Source organism: Dinoponera quadriceps, unplaced genomic scaffold, assembly GCF_001313825.1.
Source record: "Dinoponera quadriceps isolate SergipeBrazil2010 unplaced genomic scaffold, ASM131382v1 scaffold1070, whole genome shotgun sequence".
Lineage (NCBI taxonomy): Eukaryota > Metazoa > Arthropoda > Insecta > Hymenoptera > Formicidae > Dinoponera > Dinoponera quadriceps.
The window spans coordinates 1,168,761-1,185,461 of record NW_014555341.1 but is presented as its reverse complement, the minus strand read 5'-3'; the positions used below and the strand labels follow the sequence as shown (position 1 = coordinate 1,185,461).

The 16,701-nt window shown below is 36.3% G+C and overlaps 5 protein-coding genes across 7 annotated transcripts; all 5 read left to right on the top strand.

Moving 5' to 3' along the window:
- The first annotated feature begins 129 nt into the window (after positions 1–129).
- On the top strand, positions 130–3,281 carry LOC106743862 (fumarylacetoacetase). Of its 2 annotated transcripts, none has more exons than XM_014618088.1 (8): positions 130–414; positions 1,392–1,621; positions 1,707–1,847; positions 1,922–2,175; positions 2,268–2,474; positions 2,579–2,724; positions 2,915–3,032; positions 3,101–3,281. In XM_014618088.1, the coding sequence occupies exons 1-8, from the start codon at positions 331–333 to the stop codon at positions 3,175–3,177; spliced, it is 1,257 nt and encodes a 418-aa protein (XP_014473574.1). In that variant the 5' UTR covers positions 130–330; the 3' UTR covers positions 3,178–3,281. The 2 variants fall into 2 exon arrangements, with proteins under 2 accessions (XP_014473574.1, XP_014473573.1); XM_014618087.1 differs by having other exon boundaries at positions 133–414; positions 2,576–2,724.
- Positions 3,282–3,640: 359 nt separating this feature from the next.
- LOC106743874 (fas apoptotic inhibitory molecule 1) lies at positions 3,641–5,782 on the top strand. Its single transcript, XM_014618104.1, has 5 exons — positions 3,641–3,660; positions 4,473–4,705; positions 4,783–4,908; positions 4,986–5,035; positions 5,621–5,782. The coding sequence occupies exons 1-5, from the start codon at positions 3,641–3,643 to the stop codon at positions 5,780–5,782; spliced, it is 591 nt and encodes a 196-aa protein (XP_014473590.1).
- A 1,181-nt stretch (positions 5,783–6,963) lies between these two features.
- Positions 6,964–8,158, top strand: LOC106743855 (coiled-coil domain-containing protein 113-like). The gene is made up of 4 exons (XM_014618077.1): positions 6,964–7,178; positions 7,381–7,613; positions 7,671–7,870; positions 8,026–8,158. The coding sequence occupies exons 1-4, from the start codon at positions 6,997–6,999 to the stop codon at positions 8,143–8,145; spliced, it is 735 nt and encodes a 244-aa protein (XP_014473563.1). The 5' UTR covers positions 6,964–6,996; the 3' UTR covers positions 8,146–8,158.
- A 1,483-nt stretch (positions 8,159–9,641) lies between these two features.
- Positions 9,642–13,324, top strand: LOC106743873 (angiotensin-converting enzyme-like). Its single transcript, XM_014618103.1, is given in 13 exon segments — positions 9,642–9,868; positions 10,072–10,209; positions 10,312–10,470; positions 10,649–10,748; positions 10,837–10,980; positions 11,098–11,401; positions 11,489–11,641; positions 11,743–11,867; positions 11,929–12,104; positions 12,224–12,384; positions 12,469–12,591; positions 12,943–13,127; positions 13,188–13,324. Coding segments are annotated over 13 exon segments (2,004 nt in total). The 5' UTR covers positions 9,642–9,769.
- A 1,248-nt stretch (positions 13,325–14,572) lies between these two features.
- On the top strand, positions 14,573–16,255 carry LOC106743919 (uncharacterized protein C18orf19 homolog A). Of its 2 annotated transcripts, XM_014618243.1 has the most exons (5): positions 14,573–15,315; positions 15,397–15,542; positions 15,640–15,722; positions 15,837–15,855; positions 16,023–16,255. In XM_014618243.1, the coding sequence occupies exons 1-5, from the start codon at positions 14,831–14,833 to the stop codon at positions 16,079–16,081; spliced, it is 792 nt and encodes a 263-aa protein (XP_014473729.1). In that variant the 5' UTR covers positions 14,573–14,830; the 3' UTR covers positions 16,082–16,255. The 2 variants fall into 2 exon arrangements, with proteins under 2 accessions (XP_014473729.1, XP_014473728.1); XM_014618242.1 differs by lacking the exon at positions 15,837–15,855 and having other exon boundaries at positions 14,574–15,315.
- The last annotated feature ends 446 nt before the right edge of the window (positions 16,256–16,701 follow it).

The window sequence follows — 16,701 nt, the reverse complement described above, 5'->3', positions numbered from 1 at the left end:
GAGGAGCATTGTGTGATATAATATTCCGCGTGACACAATAATTATATTTTGCTACTTATCTGTCGTTCTTAACCAATCAACACTCGTGGCACAGTGACAAACAATGATGATGGAAAAATAACTGATAGAGTGGTTCCATCGCCTTAATGCAAGAAACCAGTCAAACCGGAGGCTTATCGACAGTGACGATCGTAAACAGGTGTATAAATTATCCGGCCCGGTCGACCCCAGACCCGAGCGAGTCTCCGTAAGCTGATTACCTTACAGTCGCAACATTCTTACGCAAGAGAACGTCTGTTCCGACGGCAGACGTTAACAGCAGCAGTAACCATGAAATCCTTCATCAATTATTCGCCAGATTGCGATTTCCCGATCGAAAATTTACCGTACGGAATCTTCTCTACAAAGGAGAAGGTAAGTAAAATCATGTTGCATCGTGGATAAACATTGATCATGTCCGTTATGACACAGCTACGACTATCTTTGCCATGGAATTATAGGTTATATCGTATGTGAAGTGTGCATATATATATTTTTGTTTATATTTTTGTAATATATTCCGGATATATTACAATATATAAAATAAAATATATAGCATAAATAATATTTCTTGTTATTATTACGTATTCTTGCATAAAAATGAAATATATCTCATACATTCCACATGAATGCAACATCATGCCCACGCACGTATACATACACGCACCCACACGAAGCGCTTAGTAAATGACTAGTGGTTCGAAAATCTGATTAGTGTATACTTCCGGATCTTAGCTAGATTTAAAAATAAACACCAATCAGGTTCACTAATGACTAGTCATTTGCTAAATGTTTCATTCTACTGAACGCAACATAGCTATCATAGGCCTAGTTTACTCCGTCATTTGACATGTGTATACTAACTAGTAACTTTCTATTAGATTATCTTGATATCGACGATGCATATAAACGACGGTATACTAAACTGGTGCAATACACATCAAAAAGATGTATCGAATGAACTTAGTATACCATTGTTTACATGCATCGTCGATATTAAGATCTAATAGAAAGTTACTAGTTAGTACACATATCAAATGACTAGTGTAAACTAGTGACTAGTGTAAAGTCATAGTACCTAGCGCCGTCTAGTAGCAGATAGTTTTAATGTGGTATCATCAGTTGATACATTACTGTCGCTCGATAAATTTAGAATACCTCATCTGGATATTAAAATTCAATAAAATGTATATTACTTTATAATATGAAATATAAATATAAATATATTACCAGTTTAGATTCTTTATCAATAAAAGCATCGATTTCATTTATTTCTAATAATTTAATTTATTTATTAATACATATATACGATAAACAATATTACATAAAACGGTTTATATAAAATATTTCAGCCAGAAAAAACAATAGGTGTAGCAATCGGTGATGAGATTTTGAATTTGAGTGCTATCGCAAATTATTTCGATGGGCCGCTATTGAAAGAGAAACAGGATGTATTCCGTCGTGATTGTCTTAATGATTTTATGTCTCTCGGGAGGCCAGCATGGCTAGAAGCAAGATCAAAACTTCAAGAATTGCTTTCTGCCAGCAACCAAACCTTGCAAAATGCAGAAATTCGTTCTAAGTGAGGAAACAACAAGTCAAAATTAATAGTAAATGCATATTTTTGAATCACCATCGTAATTTTTCTTTTAACGTTTCCTTTTTAGAGTTTTAGTCGCACAGAAGGATGCTGTGATGCATTTGCCGGCAAAAATTGGCGACTACACAGATTTTTATTCCTCGATCAATCATGCAACAAATGTTGGCATTATGTTCCGTAGCAAGGAAAATGCGCTGATGCCGAACTGGTAATTTTTCGCTGCATTATTACATTTTGATTTTACTTTGCAAACTGTGCCAATTAAAACCAGTATATACATAGGAAATACCTGCCTGTCGGCTATCACGGAAGAGCAAGTTCCGTTGTTGTGTCTGGCACACCCATAAGACGACCATGTGGTCAAACACTTCCTGTCGAAGGCGCCGCACCAGTTTTCGGCCCTTGTAGACTGATGGATTTTGAACTCGAAGTTGCCTTCTTTATCGGCGGACCATCTACAAATCTTGGTGATACTGTCTCAGCTTCGAATGCTTACGATCACATTTTTGGAATAGTCCTGATGAATGATTGGAGTGGTACGATATGTTACGATACAAAATTTATCTCATTACATTTGCTTCAAACATGTATTATATTATTTTCAATTCTGCATTCAATTATTTTGTAGCGAGAGATATCCAAAAATGGGAATACGTTCCATTGGGTCCGTTCGATTCAAAGAATTTGGGAACTACAATTTCTCCGTGGATAGTTACGATGGAAGCTCTAGAACCCTTCAAAGTGCCTAATACGGTCCAAGATCCAATACCATTCCCATATTTACAGCATTCCGAGTCGTGTAACTTTGACGTTAAATTAGAAGTTAATATTAAACGTAAGTCGAGTAATTATTGTCTTCCCACTTTCCTTATAGTTATAATACGCACGTTTCTCTCTTTTTTTCATTAATTCTTGACAATTATAATTTTATTTTAGCAGCTTCGAGTGGCGTAATCACAACTGTATGCCGGAGCAACTATAAATACATGTATTGGACCCCACGACAACAATTGGCGCACCACACTGTCACCGGATGCAACATTAATCCTGGTGACTTAATGGCTTCCGGTACTATAAGTGGAGAGGTGTGTTCAAAAATTTTCTACTATTATTCGTTAAATACCTTTATTATTTATAATTCCACAAAAAATCCCTCCACATCTATTATTTTCAAAAAGTTATATATGATTGTTCATGTATAACCCATACAGCTGCGTACGTATTGCTGTAAGCTTCTGCTATGGGAATTGTGATGATATCAAATATTTATTGTAGACTTCGGACTCTTTCGGTTCTATGTTGGAATTGTGCTGGAAAGGAACGAAGAATGTTCCATTGAAAGATGGTACTACAAGAAAATTCCTTCAAGATGGTGATGAAGTTATCATTCGCGGTAAGCAAATAAAATAGTTTTACCGTATATTTGAAATTACGTATCAATTTACTAGCGTTGTTTCTCAGGTTACTGTGTCGGCGATGGTTACAGAATTGGATTTGGATCGTGTGCAGGTAAATTGTTACCCGCGCGCACCATTTAAATAAGCCGGGGCTATAACGTATATTATTATTATATACACATGTGTAGATTTTACTACTTCTATATATCATGTGTTTGCATTATAATAAATTTTTATAATACTTACATATATAATCCTTCTACTCTTTTATCAACAATGAACTTTGCGAAAGATAACGATATTAATCGAAATTATATAAGATTTAATTACACACGTACGCATGTAACAAAATACTAAATAAAGATTATGTAATTACTATAACTGCGTTGCACTTTAATTATTTATATTGTTTTCCGTATTGTCGATAAATATATCTTAACATCGAAACAACTAGACGGTTAAGGAAACTTGTTGTTTCCTTACAACATATGTAAAGAAGTTATACTATGTGGTATGATAAAATGACGATTATTGATTGTGTGAGGATAGTCGCGAGGTAAGGGCGATCAATAACGAGGCCAGTACAGGTGCAACTGGAAGAGACATGGCATGCGCTCTACTTCGGTGAGTAAAATACATAGATTTAAGTAAGGAATTTGTTTATTCTTAATTGTTTATTTTCACTTAATGCACAAATCGTCGCAGTTCATTTTCATAACGATAAGTATTTTTGTTGCCGCAAATTCATATATGCTAGCTACGTAATATAAAGGTTTAATAGTATACGTGTACTTTAGTGAGCAGTAAAGCAGTAAGAATCCCTATTACAGCAATACACAATAACGATAACAATTATGTTTTTCGCTTAATAACATGTTTTACTCAAGTCTATTTGCGTCGTTCATCGCATTTATATACAAAATTTTCTAACACGAGCTGTACCTTTAATATTGTATCTTTGTTATTGTCGTCGAAAGTTTCTAAAGTATGATATATTGATCGCTATTAGTGCTGTCAGTTTAACTACTTGAATACCCGAGTCTCTTAGTAACTAAGTGTACAGTTAATTTCAGACGTTACAAATTATTAATCTTTCTAACAAATAATTCTCTACAGATAATTTTAACAAATAATTCTAACAGATAAAAGATAATAATAAGGTTTGAAATTAGCTGTATACTCAGTTATTGCAAGACTCGGATACCAAGTAGTTGAAATTGATAATACTAATCGCTTCCATATAGCATAGAGACTTGCAGTAACATTGTTGCAATATTAATGTTGCAACAATGTTAACGTTAGCTGTTGTGCTATGTGGGAAAGAGTTCTCTCTTTTTCTCTTTCTCTTTCTCTTGGTATATTATTTTTTTATGTTAAAATATTATTTTATTTATATATTTGTGTACTTTATAATGTGTTATTTTACATGTTTTTAGAAGTCTCCATCATTTAGAAACCTCAATGAACGAACCTACTGCCAAATGGACTGTTCCTATGAGTGATGGAAATCATGTGGTGGAGTTTGAGCATGGAACTGCAACAGGCAAGCGTGTGGTAAAAATTGATGGCAACGAAATAGTTCACCGAGATTGGATGTTTCGTCTCGTCGGTGACGAAATCTTTATGTTCAATAGCACCAAGTTTGTGATCAGAGTCGATCCAATGCCAGGTAGATCAATATCGAAGTTCATCCTTGAGATGAAAAATCTTATTTTTTTGTTATTCTATTATATGATAATTCAATAGGCCTGAAGTATTCTTACTCATTATGGGTGAACGGAAAGAGTTACAAGCAGTTTGTCCAGTCGCAAACAAAAATATTGGAGACCTGGTTGGCTAAAGTTGAGAATGAGGAATATAGAATTGTATTAGGTAATTAACGAAAATATTATATTCGTGTCAAATATCGTCTTAAACATTTCATAAATCTGTTTTCGTGACATTTGCAGACAAACAAACACATAGCGTTTGGGTGAATGGACAGGAGGTGGAAGTTGAGGTAAAAGTAGAATAAAAAATTTGTGTTAAATATCGTATTCCACCCATATAGTACAAATATTCACGAGACATCCTAGACATCCTAGAGATATCCTAATATTTCTGGAACGTCTTTATACAGTGAAAATTTTGTGTTAAATTTAACATATTTCACATGTCTCAAACAGTCCACACAAATTTTTGTATGTTTTAACTTAACACAAAGTATTATTTTAACATTTACACATGTCGAATATCGAATCAGCATAAAATATTGAGATAACATAAACTTAATATATTAAATTAAACACACGGATATATTAAAAACTTGACATGGAAATTTTAACAAGGATTTTAACACAAATACGAAATATTTTTTATTGTATAAGATGTTTTTTTGAACATTTGTGCTATTTGGGTATGTTACTTATATTTCAATAAGTATTATTACATAATGCAACTTTAAAATTTTACATGTTCCTCAACATTACATACGAAATTTAATAATAATTAAATTTAATAATTTTTAAATACACAATTTTGTATGTATGAGATTTTAAATTATAATTATATTTTCTATCGAATTATAAATATATTTGTTTCACAGAATGAATTTATGGACGGCGGTGCTGAAATTCTCTTCTCCGTTAATGACTTGTCGGCCTCAATTAGATCGTACAGTTCAGAACAAAAGGAAATCGGTATAGCATATGTCTTATATATAAATGATGTTGAAATAATGCAAGAAGCTCTATTGGCAGAATCCTAATTGAAACATGTGTCGTAACTTAGTCAGCTAGATTTTTCTATCTACACATTAATTGATAACTACACGATATTATCAATTATAAATTATACGTATTACCGTACAAATATACTGCACAAATGTGTAACATATTTTTCAAAAATATTATTTTGTCATAAAATATTTAGATTTAGTCCACATCAATGTGCCATGTAATGTTGTATACGTCTTGTAAGCTAAAAGTATAATAAAATCATTGAAAATGTAAATTTATTTGTTTCAAATCTCTTAAAAATACTTACTGGAAACTAGTACCTGAAAGCAGTTGAAAAAGGTTTATATCTCTGTTCACGTGACACATATCGAAAGAAATTGTAAAATGTATAAAATAATTTTCCACATATATATTATATGTAATGTTCTCATAATGTAACATTTTGAATAATCTGTAAAGATTAAGATTGCAAAATAAAAATGTCGCGACAACCAAGCAGTATCTTTAGTTTGGGATCATTAGGTTTAACCTTTAAACCAGATGAATCTTATTACGAAGGTAAGAATATTCTCAGCGTAGAAGAATGGAATTAAAGAGTGGAAGAATATTTTAGCGTTCTGTAGATATGACAGAAGAGGAATTACGGCAGACACTCGTAAATATCGCTGAAACAAATCTATTTCTGAGACTAGAAAACGACGTTTTCGAACGATATCTTATGCGTCAAGATCCTGAGAGCCTTCAAAGTAATCTTTTCATTTAATATGTACTCACTCTTTAAATTTTTTCTGGAATCGTCATATTTAAAATTTTATGTTAACTTTAACGTTATTCCAGAAATATGATTGTCAACTTGAATTTTTAATATATTTCGTTCAGCAATAGCGCAAATCTTAGAAACCCCTAAACGCATGCAAAAAATCATGCCACATCACGTTCCTCCGTCACCTGTTATGAGCGGAAGTGTTGGAACTGTACAAGACAAGGACAGTACGAGCATCGTCAGTATACAATCAGGAAGTCGACATGCCATTCCAAATGTTTTAGCACCTAGAATAGAAAGAGGAGGAACAAAGTTAATTTACTAAATAGCCGTAACATTCGTTACTATCGTGTCTTCGATTATCGAAGATTTTCTCCAATTACATCGAATCGTAGAATCCCGTATGCAAATCGCATCGAAATGGTGAACACTGAAATTCAACAGTTGTCAAGAGAACTGATAGAAGATGAACGGAAATCGATGCAGAGGAAGTTACATCTGCAGGCGCAAATGAAAGAAAATGAGACTAGCATTCGCGAAACTTTCGAAACAAGGGAGAGGTTTGAAAAAGATGTTGTAGAAAAAGGTGTAGATAGCATTACGGGGAAAATACCGGCCGAGAAGTTTGTCAGGTGCCACAGAAGCTACCTAATAAACACCGATTAACAGTAACATAACATCAAATTATAATTTCCCATTCAATAATACAAATGCAGTAGAACGTATGCGTTATGTAATAGTTATATAACGCATGAGTGGGAAATTGTAACATTGATGTTACGTTACTAATATAAATTAGTTTATGGGTTATTATATGTAAATGGCAAAACTGATAAAGACAATAGGTATGAGTTTAACTCGTAGGTTCATAGAGGAATGCTTGAAAGCAGCCGATACCATAATAGGACGAACCAGACTGAAGGCGACAACCACAAATATCCAGAAAAGGAAAGCCATGCAGCAGCTGAAGCGTAGACAAGAACTCGGCGAGGCTCTACGCGCTGTAGACTTCGAACAATTGGACATAGAGAATCAAGATTGCATACGAAAAATCGATGAGAAGACTCAATATATGCTCGAAATGAAGAAAATCGCAGGTAACCAATAATTATCCTACGAACATTGCAATACGTAAATCGTCCCGTTTCACACAGGTCATCACAGTATCGCTTTGACCAAACACAAGAGGAACTTAAGTAACTTGATGTCCACTGTGAATGAAGTGAAAGCTAAGATCGTCTTCAAAAAAGACGAGATCGTGAAATTACAATCTGAACGAGCTACCGTAAACGCGGAAAAAGAGAAAACGCAAATGCAGCTGAAGTCACTAATGGAGTTGATGGACAATTTTAGTGTAATGTTCTTTATATATGTTATGCGTAATTGTTGCAACAACACTTTTTTATTCTTTGCTTGAACAAACGTCAAAAAATTAAAAAAGCGTACATATGCGAAAAAATATCCATTACTTAATCTCTTATAAAAGCTATCGCTCGATTACAAATTTAGGTTCCGGAAGTCCTGGATTGCATCAAAATACATAGAAAACTACATGAATTACAGAATGTTCACAAACGATTACTCAGGCAAAGGAAGATTCAGCAAATAACCTTCAAATCCAGCAGATAGTAACTGCACAGAATGTGTCACGTAGAGATATTAAATTATTGTTAAAAACATGCTGAGTTGGTCGAATATTTTATTCGATAAATATATTTTGTTAATTCTTGGATTTTCTGTTTTTAGGAGAGCCGAAAAATTTGATTACAATTGGACTGAAAATATAAATCATGTAATAATAACAGATACAGTCGCGTGTAATCACGTGTAATCACGGAAGTACAATATGTCTCCACATTTGCAGGCGTAGAAAATGGATTTACCGTTGTCGGAAATGTTCTGGACAGATGCTTATGAGCAGCGAATCATAACTCCTTTCGCGGACATGAGTTTAAGACATCGCAACCTCGTTCCCGATCTTATTCAGTAGCTAAAATTGCTATGTAAATATATCCTAATAATTATCTCCACACCTGAGATCCAATTATCTATGTTATGCTCTACGTTATACTGTGCACAGATAAATTTAAAAAGATATGTTTATTTAAAACAAAAGATTTTCATATTAAAGTACGTATTATACATAAATTAACGCATCAGAGTTTAGACTTTTTGCTACTTCTCTGACACTAATATTAAGGATAACATCGGACTAGTGATATCAGATTAGTCATTAAACGTGAGAGACAGTTCTGTACACCAATTACTCCTGTCCTGCCGTCACTGATTGCGCCACCGAGTAATTAAAGTTACGGTGTCTTCTTACAGGATGAAGCCAACTGGGTTATGTACCGCTGTGCGTAAAGTGCACTTTTCATCACTAAGCAGCTTGTATATACACGTTTTTTTCAACGATACATTATTTAACACGTTGACTGCCAACTACGAGATATCTCGTAGGTTGTTTACTTGCCCAGGACGCCAACTACGAGTTATCTCGTCGCTTCATTACTTGATTAAATCAGATTGGCTTCTTAGACCAGAATCGTGAAAAGTTCCGTGGCAGTCAACGTGTTAATAAAAATGATTTTGTAGCAAAATATTTTTCAACTATACTATTCACTAATAGCGAAAGTGAAACACAAAGAATATTATATATGTTGCGCTTTTATAGATTAAATGCGAGAGTAATAGTATAGTAATAGCGGAGTAGTCTCGGCGGATTAACTCGTACGGCATATTTAATCGAGCAATTGCGAAGTTAGAGCAATAGAGGAAGATTTTGGCGTGTGCCGCGATGCGGTGTTGGGTGGTTACGCTTCACGCACCGATAGCGCCTGTCCCTTCCTCTTTTCGCCCGTGGAATATCCGTGCCGGATAGGCCCGTCTCTCTTTCTGCCACGATTCAGTTTTGCCGCGACAACATTGGACCGCTGATTCTTCAACTGGTTGTCGAGACAGCAACGTGATCGATCGTTCGAAAGTCTATAAATATAAGGAATATTGTGGTGTCCGTATGGGGTAGGATATCGTTCTCGACAATTCATCTCCGCTCTGAAATTTTCGACGTGAGACATTATAATCACATTTCCTTCGGATTATATTTGATTTGCTAGGGACGGATTAGGTTTTTGATTTAAGTTATCATTGCGCTTATTCCTGCACATTGCGGCAAGCCAAGATTCTTCTTGAGAATGAAAAACATCTTAAGACACGCGCGACGAAGTTTAGCACATCAATTGTTGGTGCAGCGATGAATCCGCAACGGATAATGACGACAGTGGGGATCCGAATCTTCATTACTTTCTTTATTATTCTACTGCAAGGGGAAACACATGGGAAATATTTGGAGGTAAGATTGAGGCGAATCGACTCACAATTTCCTCATAAAAAATAGGTGTTCTTCAACATCAATCACGTTTGGAAAATCATAATTGTTGTTCTCTAAAACACGACGGTTAATTACGCCGGAAATTGTGTAATAAATGTTCTTTAAATTGTTCTTTAAATGTTCTTTAAGTCTTTCATTTATTTTCCACTGCGTTTTATTCGAAGGGTCTCAACGTGAATTTAGGGGACGCCCTTTTATTCCTCAGAGAATATGACAGCGCAGCTTCGTTAATGTGCACGAGAGTGATGACGGCCCAGTGGAATTTCGCGACAAATGTTACTGATACTAATCACCAAAAAATGGTGAAATAAATTTTCTAACTGATACACAAATTAACGAAATAATTATAATTTATAAGTTACTGAATTTCTCATAAAATTTGTTGGTCTTTCTGGTCCTCACAGGTGGATGAACAAGCTCTAAAATTAAAATTCGAAAGAGCTTCTTGGCGTAAAGCGGTTACTTTTGCTTGGAGTCGAATACCAGACCCTTTAGCAAGAAGGGAACTTAAAATGATTGCTACGAAAGGTCGAAGTTCCTTGACTGATGATAAATTTAATGAAGTAGGTTGAATCCGTCGTAATAAGAATAGTTTCGAATTCTTTTCAATTTATTTAATCACAAATGTGGCTGTGACTCTTTGATTTTGACTAGAATCTCTGTCATTAAGTGTTAAAAAGTATCAATAATTCTCATGCCATCACAGTTAAATTTTATTAGTTTTATTTATTTAACTTTCAGATAAACCGTTTAATAACCGAGATGAAAGAAATCTATTCTAAAGCCAGAATATGCCCGTACAAACAAATTGATGCAGACTGTAATTTGAGTCTAGATCACGGTTAGTTTTTCAAATCAATGTTGTATACAGAAATAAATATACGGACTACGATGTGTATATGCATTTTCGTGCTTGTGAAAATTTCCAGATATAAATGAAATGATGGCACAATCGAAAAACTACGACGAATTATTGTATTATTGGCACGCTTGGCATGAAGCGGTCGGCCCAAAACTTCTGAACAAATATTTGAGATACGTTCAATTGGCCAATAGAGCGGCGAAATTAAATGGTACGAATAGCTTCTACCAATTGCAATAGATATAATATTTTAACTCATCTTACGAATATTCTTGGAATAATGCGTTTTGAGAAACGTGTAAACGTTTCACAAAATGTTTTCTTGCAGGTTTTGCCGATGCTGGAGACCAGATGAGAGATTTATTCGAAGACGAGTATTTCAAACAAAACATAGCAGAGGTGATGTCAGCTATAACTCCGTTGTATAAGAATCTTTTTACTTACGTGCGATCGAAACTAATCGAAAGATACGGCGACAAAATACGCGAGGACGGCCCTTTACCGGCGCACGTTCTGGGAAATATGTGGGCCCAAAATTGGGAAGGTCTGTTCGAACTAGTGCAACCTTTCCCTGCAAGCAGAAAGCTCGATGTGACTTTGGAAATGATGATTCAAAGTATCACTCCACTGAGGTATGCCTAAAAAATTGAACGGTACGCTTTCCTATAAATTTATGTAATATGAATAACGTTACGAGGGAATGTTTTTACGGTGAAAAGGATGTTTCAAATAGCTGAGGAGTTTTTTACTTCACTTGGGATGAAGCCGATGCCACCGGAATTCTGGAAGTTTTCCATGTTTGAAAAACCTATCGACAGAGAAGTGAAATGTGGTCCTAGCGCGTGGGACTTTTGCAATAAAATCGATTATAGGTCAGTTCTTTTACTATTTTACGAAGTTTAATTTCTTTCAGATTAACATTTCTATATTGTATTAGATTTTCCGGAATTATATCTCTTTTATATAATTACAGGATAAAGCAATGTACCCGAGTTACATTGGAGGATCTATTGTCAACGCACTATGAAATGGCGCATGTGCAATATTATCTGCAATATAAAGATCATCCGTTGCTATTTCGAAACGAAGCGATTCCAGGTACGTCCTTTTTATGCATATTATACTGCTTGGTTTTCTGTCACGATCATTTCTTCGTCAGGTTTTCACGAAGCTGTTAGCGATGCGATAGGTTTATCTATTTTTACTCCTCAACATTTACACAAAATCGGACTGCACAATAACTTAACAGATGATTACGACGGTAGAATAAACTTTTTAATGCTAATGGCTCTTCGCAAAGTGGCTTATCTACCGTTTGCTTATATAATAGATCAGGTAACGTGTAATTTTTATACATAGTATGCTTTTTTTTTAAGAATGGGAGATTATTGAGCTAGAATGTAAGCTGAATAATAATTAAATAGTCGTAAAAGTGCATGCTATTTTTTCCTAAGTGGAGGTGGCGCGTCTTTAGCGACGGCGTAGAAGACATGACAGCACATTGGTGGGAACTGAGATTACAATATCAGGGTATTGTCCCACCTACGCCTAGATCCGAAAGAAATTTTGATCCGGCAGCAAAGTATCATATTCCAGCGGACAGTCCTTACGCCAAGTAGGGACATATATATGTTCACCCTGTCACTTTAAACGGATTTATGCGAAAACATGTCGCTGTAATGCACTTGTTAATTTTTAGGTACTTCGTAGGCGTTGTTTTACAGTTCCAATTGTTCCAGTCATTGTGTGAAATCTCTGGTCACATTGGCGAACTGCATGCTTGCGATCTTTACAGGTCACGAGAGGCGGGTCGATTGTTATCGTACGTATACAATAATTATAACGTGGATATTATAGTAAGATTTGCTAAATCGTCATTTAACACGTTCCCTGCCAACTACGAGTATACTTGTCATTGATATATGAGTCTTACAAGCCAACTACGAATATATACGTATGTCGATTACCGATCTCCTTTGCCAAGCAAGAGTTAATCCGTAGTATAAGCACGTTTATTTGGAGCCTTGGCTTGTGAATAAAGCGGAGAACACATTTGGCGGCTTGGTAGAAGGAAATATGCCCGAGGAGCGTGGCAGCGAATGTATTAAATAGCGATTACAAAATTATATCAAATATTCTATCGATCTAAAACGAGATATTTTTGTATTTACAGAGACGTGTTGTCGATGGGAGCTTCGAGACCGTGGCAAGATATTGTCAGACAAATGACGAGAGGTAGAACGAATAGAATAGACGCTGGTGCCATGCTCAAGTATTTTGAGCCTTTGAATGTGTGGTTAAGACGACAAAATGAGATGCAGCCTGTGATCGGTTGGATTGCAAGCAACGACGACAGAGGTTGATTTCAAATTAATATTTAACTGGCAATGTCAAGCGTTATCTGTTAAAAGTGCAAAGTGTAACTTGCGAGTACAGGAATTTTTCAATTTGTTTCAGCACTGTTATCCCAATGGTATCAAAATAGTGCACAGCGACTTGAATTGTGCAGCTTATTCTCTCTGCTGCTTTTAGTTGGCAAAGCTTTTATTTATTAATAATTACTGCATATACGGCGACTCAATATAGTTATACGTGTGTAAATCTCCTTACATCTCATGATAATAAACATTAATTTTTAAGTTGATTTATTATACATGCATAATAAAAACCTATTTAGAAAGAAAATCCTGCATTATATACGTTCTTCGTTTAATCCACGTCGTATCAGCGCAGCGATGCCAATGATGGCACTTGTGTGTGGTTCGGTGCCGTTGAAAATATTTTCTTTGGTAAGAACTCCATATAATTGTTCAATTATAATTAAGTAATATTAAACATTTCCAAATCCGATTCGTCCGATAAGTACGTGTAATTAAAGAAATAGACTACATTCCCGTTAGAGGGGGTGAAATCAGAATCAGTGAAACAGAGTGATAGAGAACTAAATATTATCCTTGTCTAATTGAGCAGGTCTAATTGACAGGTCTAATTAGTAGGAAGAATCAAACGAAGAGCTATTACGCGTTGAACATGTTTTCTCTTTCTCTCATTACATTCCATTCTATCATGTTTCCTCTGCATCACCCCCTACTACAGTATTGCACGACAACGGAATTATCTGATTCAGCATATCTGTCCTTCAATCTCGTCGTCAGCCGTCCCATGTCACGAGCGCGCAGTCCAACTCTTTGAGTCTGTGGATGAACGTCAACACTTGCCTATGATAGTAAGTTATCAACAATATCCTATCAAATTTTAATAGTCTTCAACAGTGGCATCATATTGTATCTTGGAATACATAAACTCTGCATATATCGGCAAGATTATTGATCGGTGTCGCAAAGCAGAAGGTATCTTACATTATTGCTGTCTTATCTTATCTGTCTATCCATCTCACGCAATACACGGATGGCTGAGCACACAACTTTTAGTTACTTTAAGTAAATAACCATCCTCCTCGCGCACATGTTGCATCTAGAATGCGGTCCGGCGAGCGATAAATGTCTCGAAGCTTTCTCCTTCTTCGTCTATCTTTCGGATACAAATAAAGGAAGAAAGAGAAGAGATAAAAACGCATCGAAGTTTACGTAACGCTTGCTGGATCTCTAGCCTCGTAACATTAACAAGTACACTCACCTGCCGGTAGCTGTTCCTGTCGGTTCAATACCTGTTGCCGCGCGGCTGTCGTGCGTTCCCGCGTAACGTTGCCGAACCGACTGCCGTGATCAAACATGTGCGGAACAAAGACCACGAGTCTCGTTAACGTTCCAACCTACAGATGTCACTGCTCGCGCTGGTATTGATACATCGTCCGGTTAATGATGCCTGGGATCGATGCGAAGTAGAGACTGGTGTTACGTGTCAAAAGATCGTGGAGTTTGTGAATAATTTCGCAGATGAATCCGACGACGGTCGGAGCGCATGCATCGATGCGTTAACGGTCGAGAAGCTTCCCCGGTCAAGTTTCCTACGTGAACATCTTTACTTTCTCTCACGTGTGCGGCTGCCACACTCAGAGTGTCGTAATTGTTGGTTAGGAAAAGCAGCGGCGATTTTTAAACATGGATATAATCCTGGTCCGCGGCCTAAGATTCACCTCTGATTTACGCAACGTCCCGACATTGCTGACGAAATATTTCCCATTGTCAGCGTGTTGTCCGTGTCGTATCGAGACGACAAGTTGGAAAGCCATACGAATATTCCGAACGTCAACCAACGCAGTACGCACTATAAGGCTTGTTTCGCTTGCCGAAAGGTATCCTTTTCACAGGATTGCATCGCGTAATTCTTTAGGCCTCGTAAATCATATACTGGCGTGTCAGAAGTCATTGAAAGAAAACGTTAATAAGAATGGCGTTACCTTGGCGTACTATTCGGATTTTAAGCAGAAATCCGAGGGCGACTGTCAGGAGCCTCAGGCGGAAAAGAAAGTAACAATATTTCAGAAGATGAAGCAAATGACCAAAGACTATTGGCATATATTGATACCTGTACACTTTGTCACCTCCGCAGGATGGGTAGCTATATTTTACACTGCTGTTAGAAAGTACGTATAAATGTAACCGGCTTATGCGTGTATGCGATTAGAGTTTGGCGATTGGTCACATATGAAACTATATGTTTTCAGCGGTGTGGATATAGTACAGCTGTTGGAATATCTGAATTTTAGCGAGAAATATGTCAATTTAGTACGTAATTCTAGTGCCGGCAACTGGGCCATAACTTATGCACTTTATAAGATATTTACGCCGCTTAGATACACTGTCACCGTCGGTACGTAGTTTTGACATTTCACATGACATGTAACTGCGTATGCACTCTCTGTGCCACATGTTCTACTTAAAAAAAAAACACTAATGTTAAAACACAGGAGGAACAACGATCGCTGTTAGACACCTCAGCAAATTAGGCTACGTGAAGGCACCGCCGTCATTCAGACGCCAGCCGGTAGAGGTGAGTAACGCGACCGAAGTGCAATGTCATTTACTGAGATTGAAAAAATAAACTGTGTCTCTGTCTGAAACATATCTCTTGTCTGTTTTCCTTTTACACGCTCACACGGTACAGCCTGCGCGCAAAATCATGAGTAGGTTACCAATTACAATTAATTTCAAATACATTGTACTGATCTCCGCCACTTTTGCACTTTGCGAAATATTGTTACATGTATCGCGCGATTAATATGCGTAGTAGTCGTTCACATCTCTACCGTAGAATGTGCTTTCTTCGTAATTGTTTTTAATCGTGTTATAGCCAATACAGTCAAACAAATGTGCAGTGGAACACAAGACAAAATTCAAGGCAGATTGTAAAACGGACCGACAAAACACAGAACCGCCGAAACCCTAATGTATTGCCCGCACTATGTCAGACCTACGAATTGGGCTTAGCGTAGCTCGGGATTCTGTTATACGGCGATATTAATGTACATTTTTCGTTGTAAATTATTGTGCTCTGATAAATATTTTATCTTAAATCACCCCCTAGACTTGTTTACTTCTTTACCCAAAACTGCTTCATTTCTACAAATAAGCGCGAAATATCGTACGTAAAGTACATTAACGACTGCAAGGTCAGATCCGTTTAGTAATTTCCCCCAGGAGAGGCTTTCTCATCCTTTTCTTCAGTTTTATTTGTCTTTATTGAAGGCTCGCTATTTATACATACCGTACACGGTTATTTAAATAAGATTACACTTTTATCTACAGCTTAAAAACTACTTAAAACTGATTATGAATTATACTTATTAACCTTGAAGAGGGAGAAAGAGAGTAACGACAGTTTTTTTGGCAGCTCACAAGTTGTGCGTCTTTCAATTTTACGATATTGTCACCTGTTGGTACCACATCCGCACACTTTTGTATTCCGAATATACTTATTCAGCCTCCGTTCTTTGTGCCGCGGAAATTTCAAACGCGTCACTAACAACCCT